At 35.7% G+C, this 17,670-nt stretch overlaps 2 protein-coding genes across 7 annotated transcripts in view; one reads left to right on the forward strand and one right to left on the reverse strand.

Moving 5' to 3' along the window:
- The window catches only part of LOC127854439 (mitogen-activated protein kinase kinase kinase 20-like), a 219,546-nt gene that overhangs the window by 74,642 nt on the left and 127,234 nt on the right, over positions 1–17,670 (reverse strand). The window contains exon 8 of one of the 6 annotated variants that reach the window (XM_052389479.1): positions 353–406. The exons of the other annotated variants lie outside the window; for them this stretch is intronic. Within the exon in view, the coding sequence (XP_052245439.1) occupies positions 353–406 (54 nt within the window). The remainder of the gene's footprint in view (positions 1–352; positions 407–17,670) is intronic. 6 annotated transcript variants of the gene reach the window in all.
- LOC127854440 (RING finger domain and kelch repeat-containing protein DDB_G0271372-like) overlaps positions 1–17,670 on the forward strand; it is a 129,002-nt gene that overhangs the window by 33,622 nt on the left and 77,710 nt on the right. The gene's annotated exons all lie outside the window — the stretch shown is intronic.

Raw genomic sequence — 17,670 nt, forward strand, 5'->3', positions numbered from 1 at the left:
GTGAGACAGACAGACCGAAAGACGTCCAAGACACTATTCTACTTTGCTAAGATGGGTTTGGGACATACTGGGATATATAAATGGCATGTTAGCTCAACTTTAAAGACTAAATTATTCCACACTAGAATACTTTACTATAAAATTACTCGCAACCATGTATAACGCGCACACAAATTTTTAATTCCAAAGTCGAGAGCAAAAGTTTTTTTTACAAACAAAACTGGAAGATCGGACTTCAAATCGGCCACCATTCACTTAGCCCAATCTGTTGATGACCTTTACATTAAAATTTTGAGATTTAAAAAAGCAAGTAACACACAGTAAAGTATGGTAACTAAATAATTATACATACCACTCCATACGACCAAGTATCACATGTTTCAGACACAGGCTGGCTCTGTATCACCTTAAACATTTACATTTTCATTATTTTAAAGTGCCTCTACTTTGATAATCACCAGTTGCTCCTTACATTTTTTTTTATATGTTGGTTCCTCTGTTTCATCTAAAGCATTGCTATTTTCATTACGTTTAAAGTATTTTTACATTAATAACAACAACTTGCATGTTTCAAGACTATAATTAATGTAAAAATATTTATGGACACATTTAAGTATGGGAAGAAGTCATCACATTAGTAAGCTTGTTTTTTATTTTTTATTTTAATTGGATTTCTCAACAAAATTCTTCATAAGTCACAATATTTGCTAAATTTACTTACTCAAAGGTAATCTGGTTAACTTGTACTTACCGCATGCCAGTAACAGACAACTGCCCTACTTATAACCCTTTTTCAATCAGAAACAAAGTGAAAATGGCTATGTGCAAACAGCATAAAAAAAGAACATCCTGTAAGTAACTTGAAGTTTGTTCAGGTTTTATGCTGTTTGCTGCTCATCAGTTACGAAGGGTTGGAAATGAAGCGTTTAAAACTTGAATATAGTAAGAATTTTTAAATATATTTTTGAACTCAGCCACCCACTTTGCCACACCCACAAATGTTCTGATCAAGTTCCATGACGATTGGACAATAAGTGTGGCCACTAGAGTGTGCACAAGGTAAATGTTGAAAACAGAAGACGAAAGAAGGACAAAAGGCGATCACAAAAGCCCACCAAAGGTGAGCTAAAAATCATGCTCCTTTTTAGAAGTATCTAACCTCCGGGGCCATCCAGGGAAAGGTTCCAGCCAGGGACATCTTTGTTGTACTGCCCATAAATTTGGAGGCACCAAAGTCACAGATCTGAATATAAAACAACAAGACAGTGCAAGGTACATAAATCTTTAATGATCTTAATTGATAACTATCTATTGACACAAGGGGTTACAAATTTCACTTGCCAGAGCTAATTAGAAACAAAAATGCTGATCCAGATGACAATAATATCAGAAACACTCATCACATAACTGATCGGAAAAACAAAATGGTCCACTGTACATAAAGTTCACCTGACCACAGGACAAGGGACATTCTTAAATAGATGCAAGTATGTATCACATTTTTTTATGATATACTAAGTGATCTGACTATCTATAGACAGGGTTTACAAATTTCACTCGCCCACTCTACTTGACAACTAAAAGTTTGATCTTGATGACTATGATATCAGAAGTGATTTGGCAACACCATTTTCAAATAAGTCTAGTATAGCAAGTGCATGTCTTGAAGCGACATTAGACAGTGTAAAGTTTTAGATCAGTCTATAGCAAGTGCATGTCTTGAAGCGACATTAGGCTGTGTCAAGTCATAATATTATAACTTGCTGATCATGCTGCTTGTAACATTATTCAGTCAAATACATTTTTGAGCTAACTTTTGTATTCCCATTTTTTCTCAGTTTTTCTTCTTTTTTTTCAATATGTTTGTGAAAAAACTCTTCTTTCATCCATACTTTTTCCTTACTGCTTATGTTATTAGTCACCATGTTATCTGAAAATATAAGATGATTTCTGTATTTTGGTACTTGTATAAAACTAGATGCTTTGAGAATAAAATATTGAACACCCAAAAAAAACAAAAACATTATTCAGTCGATATGTTGAGCCTTGGAGGAAATATTACCATGGACAGTGTGTTTTTTTACCCCAAAATATCAAAACAGCTTTACAGTTGCAAGTAATTTGAAGAAAAATCATGTCGCCAACAACAAAAGAGAAACGTGGGATACAACAAAGTAATTAAGTAAGGGCGAAATTATTCTGTCAGCTGGTAGTTCTTTAGAACAAGTGGCTTTAAACACATTTTACACCCCTTACACTACTTATTAACAATGCAGGAAGAAGTCCCGAATCTGCATACATCAACTAAAATATAGTTCTCATTTGTATTTTATGAATTTCTCTTATGATCATTTAAGAATTAAATTTTATTTAAAATTATTGTTTATTTTTATTTATCAACAACTCTTAATAGTTTTAATGCATAGCTATAACTAACATCTTCATGGTTTGATTCAAACACATCAGACGGAAAGTAATTGTTAACTGACTGATAACTGAATGATACATACATATACTATACAAATAAAACATAATTTCTTCTAGAAAATATTTTTTCATAAAAGGTCATGTATATTCGTTTTGCCCAAGTTTTATTCAATCTAAATGTATACATTGCCATCACCTAGAAATTACAATGAGATAAACAGCAACAAAATGGACAACAAAAAGACCTATTTTCAAGGTCACCTGCTTTGTAACAAATGTCTTTTAAAACCATGCAGTTCTATCCTAAAAAAAACACCAACATTACCGTCTGGTCTTACAATATAAATCATTTAGATTCTTACCTTACAGACATTCTCAGCAGAAATCACAACTGAAAACAATAAGAAAAGAACATGCTAAGTCAACATGGTTCAGCTAAATTGTAATTAGTTAATCTTTAAAGGGGACTTTTCACAGTTTTTTTGCATGTAGTGAAGTTTGTCACTTAATGCTTTATATTGATAAATGTAAACATTGGATTTAAAAAGCTCCAGTAAAAAACAAGAATAAAATTAAAGAAAGAAAAAAAAGTAACCCTCAACTGGGCTCGAACCACTGACCCCTGGAGTAAAAGTCTATCGCTTAGACCACTCGGCCATCCGTGCTCATACAATGAGTGATGTATTTTATACTTCATATAAGCCATCCTCATAGTATCTCAAAATATAACAACAACAACAGAACTCTCCAAATTATTCAAGCCTTTCGCGTTGCAACGCTTTATAATTTGCAGGTTGTTAAATCGTCAAAAGAAGCATATTATTGATATTTTAGAGCATGATAAATGTTCAGTATTTCTGTTTCCTCGGATATATCATAACTACAACGAAAATATGTGAATCTGAAACAATTAATTTTAATTTTGTAATTTTTAATTTACCAAATCGTGAAAAGGACCCTTTAAATTACAATGTAACTAAAATTTCTATATATATATATATATATATATTTTGTTTGCTCATGAGCAAATTTATATGACCAAATCATAAGTGACACTTAATCTATCTAAAATATTATCTAGCAAATATTTGACTTTTTATCATTTTTTCTATGTTCTTTTACAAAAAACGGAAAAAACAATAAATCTGAATGACATGTCCAATAAATTAAAACTATTTCAGTTCATTCAGAAGCCTTGCATCTTATGTCATTGCTATTCAATCTATAAAATATCTATAGACACTAAACACAACATGTGAACAAATTAATGTACATGTACTCACCATTTTTTGACTTCAGGTCTCTATGAATAACTTTGATGGGTGCCTCCCTATGCAAATAGTTCATACCTGAGGAAAAAGAACAAGTGCAAAATTAAGTTCACAATGTCAGCAATATTTTTAGATGGATCTGGAGAATGCATATATTTGAAATAATGTTTTTTGTTTTTAGGAAACCAATAGATCTATAATAGTTCAAGTCATCTTTTTTTTCGTCAATAACAAACAATGCAACAGCACTCTATGGCTTAAATTAAGAAAATACATATCAATGTCAACAAATTTGAATGTACGCTCGTGGAGGTTTCGTGTTTGGAATTACTAAGAGTAGTCATTCCAAAAAGTCGCTTAATTGCTTCCTGATTTACATAAATTCTTGTTTTAAGGAGGCATGATTCTACTAAATCTTTATCTGTTAACGTGCACACTACATGTAGTGGGATATACTGAATTGGTGCAGCCTGATTTAAGAAAGGGCGTTCTTGGTTTTAATACTTCAACCTTGAGTATTGGCTTCAGAACACTGAATTTTTGAAACAATTAATAAAGCTCTACTGGCTTTTGACCCACCAGTTTCTGGTCTGACCAGCTGTCTTTATCAAATAAATGTGTACGCAAAGTGTTTTACTACTGACTGATATTTTCTTTTCACATGTCGCCTGTTCAGCGCAAAACTGTTCTTATTATTGTATTGTCTTATTATTTTTTGTTGTAACTGGTTTAAATAAATACACAGTATGCAAAAGAAATTTCAAGAAATTTCTTATAATTGGGGCAACAGTATGCAAAATGAATTTCAAGAAATTTCTTATAATTGGGGCCTAAAAAGGCCAGTTGGCAATTTTTCTCTAACTCAGTTGAGCTGTTATGATCATACTTTTTTACACGTTAGCCAACATCTAAATATCGCTATATGTTATTTTGCATAAGGAAAAAAACAATTCCTTATGACCAGACTTTTGTTTTCCCCTGATACTCTGTCTCCTGAACTTTCTAGTGACATCTTGATTTAATGATCCCGTGTTTTGATCAATATCAAATTAACAAGACTCGATAATTGCCAAGCAATATATGTCCCCTCACCGGCTACACCATTGTCAAAAATTCCACCATTGTTAGATTTTTTTTAAATATTTGTTGCCATAGCAACCCAAATTTTTAACGTAGGAACAAAATGAAATGACGTGCATAATGTCCATATTGCCATCTATCCATGTTTCAAGTTTCATGAAAAAATATGAAGAACTTTTAAAGTTTATGCAGGTTCCAGAAAACCACAATTTTCAGCAGTATTTCTAAGTCTATTTGTTTCCATAGCAACCAGAATTTTTGACGTAGGAACAAAATGAAATGACGTGCATAATGTCCATATTGCCATCTATCCATGTTTCAAGTTTAATGAAAAAATATTAAGAACTTTTAAATCTATCGCAGGATCCAGAAAACCACCATTTTCAGCAGTATTTCTAGTCTATTTGTTGCCATAGCAACAAGAATTTTTGAAGTAGAAACGAAATGAAATGACGTGCATAATGTCCATATTGCCATCTATCCATGTTTCAAGTTTCATGAAAAAAATATGAAGAACTTTTAAAGTTATCGCAGGATCCAGAAAACCACCATTTTCAGCAGTGTTTCTAGTCTATTTGTTGCCAGAGCAACCAGAATTTTTGACGTAGGAACACAATGAAATGACGTGCATAATGTCCATATTGCCATCTATCCATGTTTTAAGTTTCATGAAAAAATATTTAAAACTTTTAAAGTTATCACAGGATCAAGAAAACCACCATTTTCAACAGTATTTTTAGTCTATTTGTTGCCATAGCAACCAGAATTGTTGACGTAGGAACAAAATGAAATGATGTGCATAATATCCATATTGCCACCTGTCCATGTTTCAAGTTTCATGAAAAAATATTAAGAACTTTTAAAGTTATCGCAGGATCCAGAAAACCACCATTTTCACCAGTATTTTTAGTCTGTTTGTTGCCATAGCAACCAGAATTGTTGACTTGGAACAAAATGAAATGACGTGCATAATATCCATATTGCCACCTGTCCATGTTTCAAGTTTAATGAAAAAATATTAAGAACTTTTAAAGTAATCGCAGGATCCAGAAAAGTGTGACAGACTGACTGACTGACGAACACACAGAGCGCAAACCATAAGTCCCCTCCGGTTTCACCGTTAGTGGACTAATAAAGCTGGACCTATGGGGGTAGCCTAGGAGATAACATTAATTTGAATAATGTGCAGAAGGTGCCAGTGTAAACTCACTCACCCACGCATGGAATACTTAATTGTTCCAATCAAGATGGTAAATAAGAATTTGCAGTATTTATAAGACATTTCTGTTCTTCAAATCAAGTCTGTTTGTGATTTTTTTTATTAAATCATATACATGTTTTGTATAGCATGGCTATTGCAGTTCATACAATGTCATTAATCTAGAAAGGGGAGTTGAGGGGGGGGGGGGCAAGTCAACAACAACAATGAGGTAAAATGTTAACAAAACTGTATGCATCAACGTTTCCACGATTAAGACAAAACTGTAATTTAATGTGACAATAAAGTTCAGTAAAGATTAACAATGACACATAGAAGTTCAATGATAATGTATTTGAAAAATGCATTTACTGATACAACTTGAGAATACACTACGTCTAGCGCAATTTCTGCCATCCACCACTCATCACTGTGATTCAGCCTAGAGTGGACAATTACTATCTCACCGGGATACACCGTTGAACACGATGATTTCGCAGTGCTGAATTGCAGTGTCAGTCTCGGCGTTATCGGGAAATTGATCTCACGTTGGACCAACGCGATCGCGGTAGACTACCACGGTCTAGGTGGTTCGCGGTGAAATACATGTGCAACAACATTATACAAATGTACGGTCTGCAATATCGAAATGTACATGTTCATTCACATTGCAAATATTATGTTGTTTTTTTAAACTGTGTATGTACAGTACAGCCAAAGCGGCACAAACATAATCCGCGGCTACGCCACGGCCAGATTATTAGTCCGCGGCGGCCGAATCGTGTGTTCACGCGGCGTATCGCCGTGGCACTCGGCATCGATCTGCGCAACGACGCCGAGTCTGTATTAACCTCGCGTACTTTTGCGGAGTAAATCCGCCGCATACGTACGCGGCGGATCGAGTGAAAAGATATCCACCTACATGTACATACATGTATGTGTAGCGTAGAATTAATTACGCGCAACTGTTTATGTTTCGTTCGATTATCATTATTAAATTTGTAATCCGAAACACACTTCCGAATTTTAATGCTAACGCGTCCTTTGGCAAAATCTAGCGTCAAATAAACAGTGCTAAAATATCCTTTGTTTCATAAAAAGCGTGCGAAAATTATGCAGACATGTAGAACGTCGTTTGGAAAGTTTGTGTGTATTTTGTGTTGTATAAATACATGAACATCACGTCAGGCGTAAATCGCGTGTTCATTGGAGAAAAAAAAACGCCCCGATTAGACGTTATTTCATCATCTCTATAAATAGTAACAAATGCCAAAATGTATTTGATACTTAAGGAAATATCGAAAATGTTTGTGTATCGTAAATATTTACCAGCATTTGCTTTAAAACTGGAATATACGGGATTTTCGGGTAATTAGTAGCGATATTAACTGTATATATAATATGAACAAAATAAAACGTGTTTATATACGCATATTCAAACAATAGTTATAATAAGCTGATAATTAACAAAACTACAAATACGTCGTCACCGTCTTGATTATTGATGTGGCTTCAAACTGCTAATTTTCTCAGCTAAAATATAATAGCGGAATCAACATGCAATTAATTTATAAATCCACCATATGCTGGAGCCTTGACCACTTGTATGTGCGAAAACATAATTACGTGACCTTGTTTATGTGTGAAATACATACGCTACGGGCGGGAAACAAACTTAATAATTGGCCAGACACATTAACTATGCTTACATGTATATGCTAATACAATCCGCGCACAATAAATTTATTATGATTTTAATTATTATTATAATTGTTCTTTCAAAATTTGTTAACTACATGTAACTAATAATTAAAAAAAAATATATTCATGATCGCATCGACTCGGCATCATGTTGCGGACCGCGGCATGCCTCGGCGGACAGATGCGAAGTTTCGCGGCGAAATGCGACTTGCCGCCGCATACTGACGGGGCTTCAACGACTGACGCGGCATCGACTCGTTTCGCCTTGCCGCCGCGGATCGCGAAATACGTTTGTTCCGCTTTGGCTGTACTGTACATGTATTACATGCACTTCATAATAAAATCACCGAATGTTCAACTCTTTATCTCGTGTTTGCTTTCTTTACAGAATCATTGACATGTCTTACATCGAGCATGAGTATAGTTTGCGTTTCATGCTTCAGGTTTTGTTTCAATTGTTTCTGCATGAAGTTTCCCTTGTTGTTCTTAATTAAAGAATTGTTTTTGTTAACCTTTCGAAAACTCTTGCTCGTTTGTGTACATATATAGCTCGCCAACAATTACATACAAACATGTTACATGTACATGTAATTTGATATCAGACTATTTTTGTGATTTCCTGTTTCTTTTGTTACATGTATTGGATCGAATAAATGTACATGTACAAATTCGAGACATCCGCAGTAAGTATTAAATTCCGCGATATTTTAATATCATAGTCATGCGAAAAGATCAGTTGTCATGTTGGTAGCTGACTATTTGTATACCTGTTCTTTGTTCAATAACAAGTTCATTTTGAAACATACACTGAATCGTAATATTAAATTATGGTAAAAATTGATTTACTTATTGTGTTACAATAGTGTTGTGCATTGAGCAAATACAATGTATATCAAAGTTATATCGATAAGAAGTGTTGTTAAGAAATCGCGGTGAATTTAACGAGGCATAATTTCACATTTAGCATTTTTAAAACTGTTTTACTCTTTTATTTCAGATACGACCAAGAATTTGGTTTTCGGAAAATAATGAACATAGTCACAAAGCTGACGAGTTTTTTATTATCAATATTATAAACATGCATTTAAATACTGATTATGTTATAAATATGATTTTGTTATACATGTATATGTATGTCTATTTATTGTACATGTGCCATATTACAATACGAATAAAACGCTTGTTTTCTTACGAAATAATGATGGAGAATGTGATGTCTACATCCATTTACTATATCGAATAAAATGGAGAATGTGACATGCACATGAATTTACTATATTGAATAAAATGGAGAATTTGTTGTTTACATCCATTTACACATAACAGAACAGATGGTATTTGAACGCATCTTCTCACTTCTGTCGGAAATTTTAACAAAAACAAACAATTCTTTAAATAAACAACAAGTAAATCTTCACGCAGCAACTGTAGAAACAAAACATGAAGTACATCACGCTCGATGTACGACATGTCAAATGATTCTGGAACGAGGGTATACAATAGAAACTAATGACGATTGTTAACAATCAAGTAACAATGTATACAAATGTACATACAAATGTAACAAAACATTCTAGAACTTTGCAAAAATTATACGGTCTGCAATATCGAAATCTACATGTTCATTCATATTAACCTGTATTTCACCGCGAACCACCAAGGCGGCGGTTGTCCACCGCGATCGCGGTGGTCCACTGTGAGATCGATTTCCCGATAACGCCCGCGGTGTACAGCCACTGTCGACGCAATCTATCGTGACGGAAACACCTTCAGATTGCGGTGATTTTCCACGCTTACGAAAAATTGTCCACGGTAGGAGTGTGGTGGATGGCAGAAATCGCGCTAGACGTAGTGTATATCATTATATTATACTTTATAGCTAGGGGTAACTTACTTATATAGGGGACACTTCCTGCATTGCCTGAATGCTATCCACATTCAGTTTGTTTGAACATGATAATAAAATTAAAGATTTGATTTTTTAAACCAACCTGATCAATAGTGAAGAACTTAAAAGCCCAAGCCTAATGCTTGTATCCCTGTTTAAAGTCAACCTGACTGCCTCTGCAGATAAATGAGTTGTTTAGTTACCCAAATGTTAAGATGTGTCATACTAGTATGATTTTTATCTGTGAAAGAAATCAGATCTTTCGGCCATCATTGTCCTCTAGTTTTATATTTATTTTCAAAAGCAAATTTTGTTCTGTACTTGTGCAACATTTTAAACAAGACTTTTGCCAAGCAATATATGTCCCCTACCGGCTCCACCATTATCAGAAATATATATATTTTTTTTTTTTTTAAATATTTGTTTCCATAGCAACCAGAATTTTTGACGTATGAACAAAATTAAATGATGTGCATAATGACCATATTGCCATCTATCCATGTTTCAAGTTTCATGAAAAAATATGAAGAACTTTTAAAGTTATCGCAGGATCCAGAAAACCACCAATTTCAGCAGTTTTTCTAGTCTATTTGTTGCCATAGCAACCATACTTTTTGACGTAGGAACAAAATGAAATGACGTGCATAATGTCCATATTGCCATCTATCCATGTTTCAAGTTTCATGAACAAATATTAAGAACTTTTAAAGTTATCGCAGGATCCAGAAAAGTGTGACAGACTCACGGACTCACTGACTGACGGACACACATAGCGCAAACCAAAATAGACACATGTTTATTCACTTTGCTTGATTAGTTTGTTGTAATAAAAGCCACTTTATTTGCTTAAGGATAATGTGGATACAATTCTTTAAGGACCATAAACTTCTTGTTTTATGGGCGGTATCTTCTGTGTATTAATGTTAAACAAAGTAATAAATCAAGTGGTGACATGGGGTATATCATAGTGTCTGTTCACCTTTTATAAAGACATACAAACTTGCTGTGTGATAATAGGACTGGTGAATTCTTGTTATCATGAGATATCATAATTTTTACTTCCGTTTTGTTTATCAGAAAAAGCAAAACTGTGGAGGTGTATCTGGTTTGAGTTATAGTGAATTCTTTTCGTTACTTGACATCGGAAACGAGTATTTAATCTTTGTTTTGAAAGTATTTCTGTGGTAATTGAAAAAAAAATTGATATTTAAATATAAAAAAAATTGAGGTCTAACAAGATACTTTTACTAAAACTAAAAATCAATATGGCGACTTTTTCTCAGCCAACTGTTGGTAAATTTGTAGTTATTGACTTTTATTGTTCGTCCTGTAAAAAGCAGGGCCAGTGGGCCGAGTTTTACTGCAAGAACCATCGTAAATTTTATTGTGTAAATTGTGTTAAGAAGCATGGTAAGAAGTTTAAGAGACATGTGACATACGGAACAGAAGACAAAAAAATGTGGCCAGTCCCTGAGAAGGAATTGCAGGACCTTCATGAAGACAAACATATTGGAAAGTTTTGTTATATCAGGTAAGTTCAACATGTTTATGTTCTCAAATATGTTTGTTTTCATAAATAGACCATTCAATGTAGCAATGAGGAATGACCAACAATGAGGAGTGAGGGTGTGGCTTAGTCCCCCCGCCATTTTTACCCTAAAAGTCAAGGATTCACTTCGTGATAAAAGCTTTCTTTCATCATGCAATTTTAAGAAATCGAACAAAAAATGACAAATATTAAAAGACCACAGGTGGTTAGCGTGTGGCTATGATATTAATTAGTGAAAACATAATTTTTTAATGATAAATAATCATATCATAACAAAAAATCAACTTTTCTGAAACAAGGGCTGTTTATAAAACATGCATGCCCCCATATGGGCTGTCAGTTGTAGTGGCAGCCATTGTGTGAATACGTTTTTTGTATGTGACCTTGACCTTTGACCTAGTGACATGAAAATCAATAGGGGTCATCTGCCAGTCATTATCAATGTACCTATGAAGTTTCATGATCCTAGGTGTAAACCTTCTTGAGTAATCATCCGGAAACCATTTTACTATTTCGAGTCATTGTGACCTTGACCTTTGACCTAGTGACCTGAAAATCAATAGGGGTCATCTGCAAGTCATTATTATTGTACCTATGAAATTTCATGATCCTAGGCATAAGCATTCTTGAGTTATCATCCAGAAACCATTTTACTGTTTTGAGTCAGTGACCTTCACCTTTGACCTAGTGACCTGAAAATCAATAGGGGTCATCTGCCAGTCATGATCAATGTTGCTATGAAGTTTCATGATCCTTGGCGTAAGCATTCTTGAGTTATCATCTGGAAACCATTTTACTGTTTCGAATCACTGTGACCTCGACCTTTGACCTAGTGACCTGAAAATCAATAGGGGTCATCTGCCAGTCATGATCAATGTACCTTTGAAGTTTCATGGATCTAGGCGCAAGCCTTCTTGAGTAAATATCCGGAAACCATTTTACTGTTTCGAGTCACTGTGACCTTGACCTTTGACCTAGTGACCTGAAAATCAATAGGGGTCATCTGCCAGTCATGATCAATGTACCTATGAAGTTTCATGATCCTAGGCCTAAGCATTCTTGAGTTATCATCCGGAAACCATCTGGTGGACGGACCGACCGACGTGCAAAAAAATATACCCCCTCTTCTTCGAAGGGGGGCATAACAAAAAATCACTATGAAATATATATATATAACAAGGTATTCAACTCTAAATCACCCGAAAACAGAGTGCATCGCTTTGAACAGCCATCACTTCATCAATTTTGCAGCGATTTTCAGGAACCTGGTCTTATTCAACGCAGAAATGAATTTCCTTTCTGGAAATGTATATATCTTATTATATTTCTACACATGCTGGGTCAAATTTTAAGAAATAAATTGATACACAATTCATATGACCTACTTGAAAGCGATCAGACATGATTCATGAATGAAATCTTAAGGTTTAAAGACACACCTTTGCATTGGACCAATGAAATCACTCGTGTGTTTAAAATGTCAGTTAGTTGAAATGTAATGTAAACAAAGGTTTCAAACGGCGCTGGACTGAGTTAGTTTTGATGCATAATGCAACGGCAAGCTCAGTAAGAATGTTTTTTCTTACCTTTTATTAAATTGTGGTTTCGAGGTCCGTGAACTTTGCAGGAAAAATGCCCTTTACTCCGTGAAGATTTCAGTCTTAGATCCGGTCTAATCGATGTCAAGTGGGTCACGCGAGTTGTGTATCATGTTATTTCTTAAAAGTTGACCCGGTATTTGTAAAAATATTGCAAGACATGTACATTTCCAGAAAGGAAATTCATTTTTGCGTTGAATAAGACCAAGATCGTGAAAATCGCTACAAAATTGATGAAGTAATGGCTGTTCAAAGCGATGCACCCTGTTTTCGGGTGAATACCTTGTTTTATATATATTTGATAGTGACATTTTTTTTCAGATAAGTTGATTTTTTGTTATGATTATTTATCATTGAAAATGATGTTTTCACTAATTAATATCATAGCCACACGCTAACCACCTGTGAAAAAGATGGCATGCAGCGTGTAATATGCGTCTCATTACATCAAAGGTCAAGGTCTAACTTTTAGGTTAAATAATAACATATAAGAGCTTCAAGTGTTTTAATTTCTTACCACAAATGTTCCTAATATTATTAATTTAGTCTGTGTGTATTGGTAATGACTGCCTCACTATCTCAATGGTTAAGGTTACACAGTGCATAACAGTCAAAGGTTACATTTTGCCCTAAATTTCAAAATAATGTACAAATACTGTTAACTGTAGGGAGAGCCTTTTCACACCAAGTAAAAAAGGCAAAAGTCACACTATACATATAAGGCCAAAGGTCAAACATGAGCATGGTTCAGCTTGCTAAATTATTTCAAGCAGTATTGACCATATGCCGACTTGATGCCGGCATGAATCTAGGTTATGAATTTAAGTTTAAAATGTGAAAACAAGTATAATGAAGAAATTTATTGTGTCTATTAAGTAAAAAAATGAACACTCAACAGCTGCATCAGTATAAAAAACATTGAAGTTATGTCTCTAATGCTGCGTTTACACTATGTTCCCGGCGACCACAGCAATTAAATCGCATCAAAACTTTACAGTACCTAGCAGGCCGTAACAGAACCCGAAAATGGTCCGTACTCTGATGGGAATCCTATTCATTCCCCGACATGTTAAGTTTCTATCAAGCTTTGTTACATTTTGTCAAGATTACCACGGCAAGCTAGGATAATTGACAGCCGTTTGCTACGTGTTTATTCCGACCCGTTATGGTGTTTTGGGCTTTGCAGGCAGGTGTGGTAACGGCCAGTTGAGTTGCTGTACGGTCTGACACGATTCGCGTGGTCTGAAGATGAGTATATAAAAGCCGTCCTATTCAGGAAACTTTCATTTCAGTCTGAAAACTTGATCAGTATAATGCCACCAAGAAAGCGCCAAACAAAGGCTCCCCGGGCTGCAAAGGACGCTTAAGTTGAGGAGCAACCTGAAAGTCCATGCTTACCACCGCACAATCAAGAAGAACCCATTGCTCCTGTTGATCCGCCCCTTACAAATGAGGAAGAATAAGCAGAAGGAGGTGCTTGTGCTAGGAAGAGAACAACCCATAGACATAACAAGTTTTACTGAAGAAGAAAAAAGAGCTGATATTTGACTTCCTCCAGCAAAATCCAAGTATCTACTAAAAGAGGCTGACAGGTTACAAAGACGCCGCGGCCAAAGACAGGCTCTGGGTGGAGCAGGCCACAAAGATGAAACACATAGGAGAGTGACGAGTAATATCCCCTGTAGCCAAATGCCTCAGAGTCAGTGCCAGTGTCAATCCTGGTGTAAGGGCAGAGAGAAACTTCATATCCTCTATCTTGAGATGACTTGAGATATCCTTTCAAGCATCTCGTTGAATAGTTCTGGGGGCATCCTCAGAGAATTCTGAAAGTGGTTGATATCTTTGTTGCAGAGTTCCCTTGTAAGAAATGCATCAAAGTGCCATTGCTGCTGTCTTCTAGCTCCGATAGCCATGGACAAACCCATAGGGACCTTGGCCTCCTTCTTCGTCTTTTCCCGAACGTTTGTGCTTCTTTCAGCTCTTAACAACGCAAAGATTTTATAAATGCTGCAAATAAGCATCCATCTCACTGGAATTATTTTTTTATAACAAGGGCTGTTTGTAAAACATGCATGCCCCCCATATGGGCTGTCCGTTGTAGTGGCAGCCATTGTGTGAATACGTTTTTTGTCACTGTGACCTTGACCTTTGACCTAGTGACCTGAAAATCAATAGGGGTCATCTGTGAGTCACGATCAATGAACCTATGAAGTGTCATGATCCTAGGCAAAAGCGTTCTTGAGTTATCATCCGAAAATCATTTTAATATTTCGGGTCACCGTGACCTTGACCTTTGACCTTGTGACCACAAAATCAATAGGGGTCATCTGCGAGTCATGATCAATCTACCTGTAAAGTTTCATGATCCTAGGCATTGGCATTCTTGAGTTATCATCCAGAAACCATTTTACTATTTCGGGTCACCGTGACCTTGACCTTTGACCTAGTGACCTCAAAATCATTAGGGGTCATCTGCGAGTCATGATCAATCTACCCATGAAGTTTCATGATCCTGGGCGTATGCATTCTTGACTTATCATCCGGAAACCATTTTACTATTTCGGGTCACCGTGACCTTGACCTTTGACCTTGTGACCTCAAAATCAATAGGGGTCATCTGCGAGTCATGATCAATCTACCCATGAAGTTTCATGATCCTAGGCGTATGCGTTCTTGAGTTATCATTCAAAAACCATTTTACTATTTCGGGTCACCGTGACCTTGACCTTTGACCTAGTGACCTCAAAATCAATAGGGGTCATCTGCGAGTCATGATCAATGTACCTATGAAGTTTCATGATCCTAGGCCCAAGCGTTCTTGAGTTATCGTCTGACAACCACCTGGTGGACGGACCGACAGACCGACCGACATGAGCAAAGCAATATACCCCCTCTTCTTCGAAGGGGGGCATAATAAATAATGTTGTTTGAGAGTTTTCCTTTATAACGGGAGCACAATGGTGCCGAAACCTCTCTGATGTCCACGTTTGATCCGCACGGTACCTTGCCAGAACGTGACAAATGAATGACAAACGTGTACAACGTATCAGACCTGCATGACAAACGTAAACAATGTACGGGAACTTAACAGAACGCATCTTACCTTGAAGCAACATTTATACATTCGTGGCAGACCGTGGATGAAAACTTAGCGCACAGTCGTTTGGCCGCATTTTCGTTTCGACGGCACGTCACGGATACCTTGACAAACCGTAAGAAAACTGAGCACAACCTAGCAAACCTTGGATTAAAGGTAAAAAAATGCAACAGTCTCACGGCGCGATACATTTTGGACAAATGGGACTGCCGTGGCTACCAGGAACATACTGTAAACGCAGCATAAGACTATTAATTGAAAAGTGATTCTTTGTACACTGATGAAACTTCTGAAAGTACATTTAAAATATTCTTTTGGCATAATGGACAATAAAACCTTGTTCAAATATTTAAGTATTGTTTTTTTTTTCCAGAATACATTGTGCTGAATTATCAGTGCAAGGTGACCCAGACCAGGTTTTCAGGGTAGAAGGAAAGTCAGAGTATGATGTGCGCATACCAAGTGATTCAAATAAAAGCATGGGTATCAAAGTCATTTTGGTTCTCTCTGACGATCAGATTCTTGTTGCAAATTTCCAAAATAGACTTTATCTACTAGATCATAAAAAACAGGTCGTGGGACATAGTGATTTAAGTTCTACACCATTGGACATTTGTCAAATCACACCACATGAAGTAGATGTTGCTGTGGGGCTGAGACATGAGGTCCAGTTTTTGTCTGTAAATGGTGGGAAGCTGGTTAATGGCACAAAGTTTCAGTTTCAACATGAATGTAAGGGTATTGCTTATAATCAGCAACACCTGTATCTCACTTCTGGCACTGCACTTTACAAGTATTCAATAAGTGGAGACATGTCAAATAAGTTATATGAAGATACTTCATGTTATCTGGGAGATACAGGTAATATTGTTGTGCATATCTGGGTATCATTTGAAATTTATATAAGGAGTATAAATCATTTATTATGTTTTATTCATATTTATACAAAAGTCAATATTTTAATTTCATTTTTATGTGTGCTCATTCCAGATAAGTAAGTTTGCAAATAATTGTTCCAAAAATTTCACAATAAGTACATGAAAACTCCTGATACAATAATTTCCTGCCTTTGCAAAGCTTTTTTACGGTGTAGAAGTTGGTATTGGTGTAAGATACAATTTTATATAATTCCATAATATAAAATCATGTTAGCAAGCTGTTACAATGTCAGTGAGTACATGTTCTGACTGAGAAAATGTTATTGATGTGTATATCATAGGTTTTCAGCATAAACAATTTATGAAGTGATACATGTTTCATTGTATGAAAAATCATACTCTATCAATTAAAACAAATAGTTGGTGTGAATAAGATGTGACAGCTACTGTCTTAATAAATGTAATGATTCTGTAAAGAATAACCAATTTTTCTTCACACTCTTTTACAGTTTGTAAGTGTGCAGTGAGTCCTTCAGGTGACAAGATATTTATCACCAATGTTTACCATCACAAGGTCCTCACCCTGGCCACAGATGGCTCAGTCCTCCACATGTTCACAGACCCAGACCTGCAAGCACCACGTGGTATTCATGTTACTGATCTGGGACAGGTGCTGGTCTGTGGAGGGTCATCCCACACTATCCTACAGCTGGATGGGGAAGGCAAAAAGAAGCTGGCAACTCTTGCTACCGAGTGGGATGGACTTTGTTTCCCAGAGTCATTCTGCTACAATAGGAGCACAGCATCCATCATTGTGGCACAATATCTTATTCTTGGCAACAAAATCCTGGTGTTTAAAGTAAAATAGTTTTGTTTCACAAGTTTCTGTAAAAACATTTTGAAACAATACTTTCGACATGAATTCTTGGGAGGGATGGACTTGATATTGTATGATCAGCCTGATCCAATGTTAGTACAGCCTC

Source organism: Dreissena polymorpha, chromosome 13 (genome assembly GCF_020536995.1).
Source record: "Dreissena polymorpha isolate Duluth1 chromosome 13, UMN_Dpol_1.0, whole genome shotgun sequence".
NCBI lineage: Eukaryota > Metazoa > Mollusca > Bivalvia > Myida > Dreissenidae > Dreissena > Dreissena polymorpha.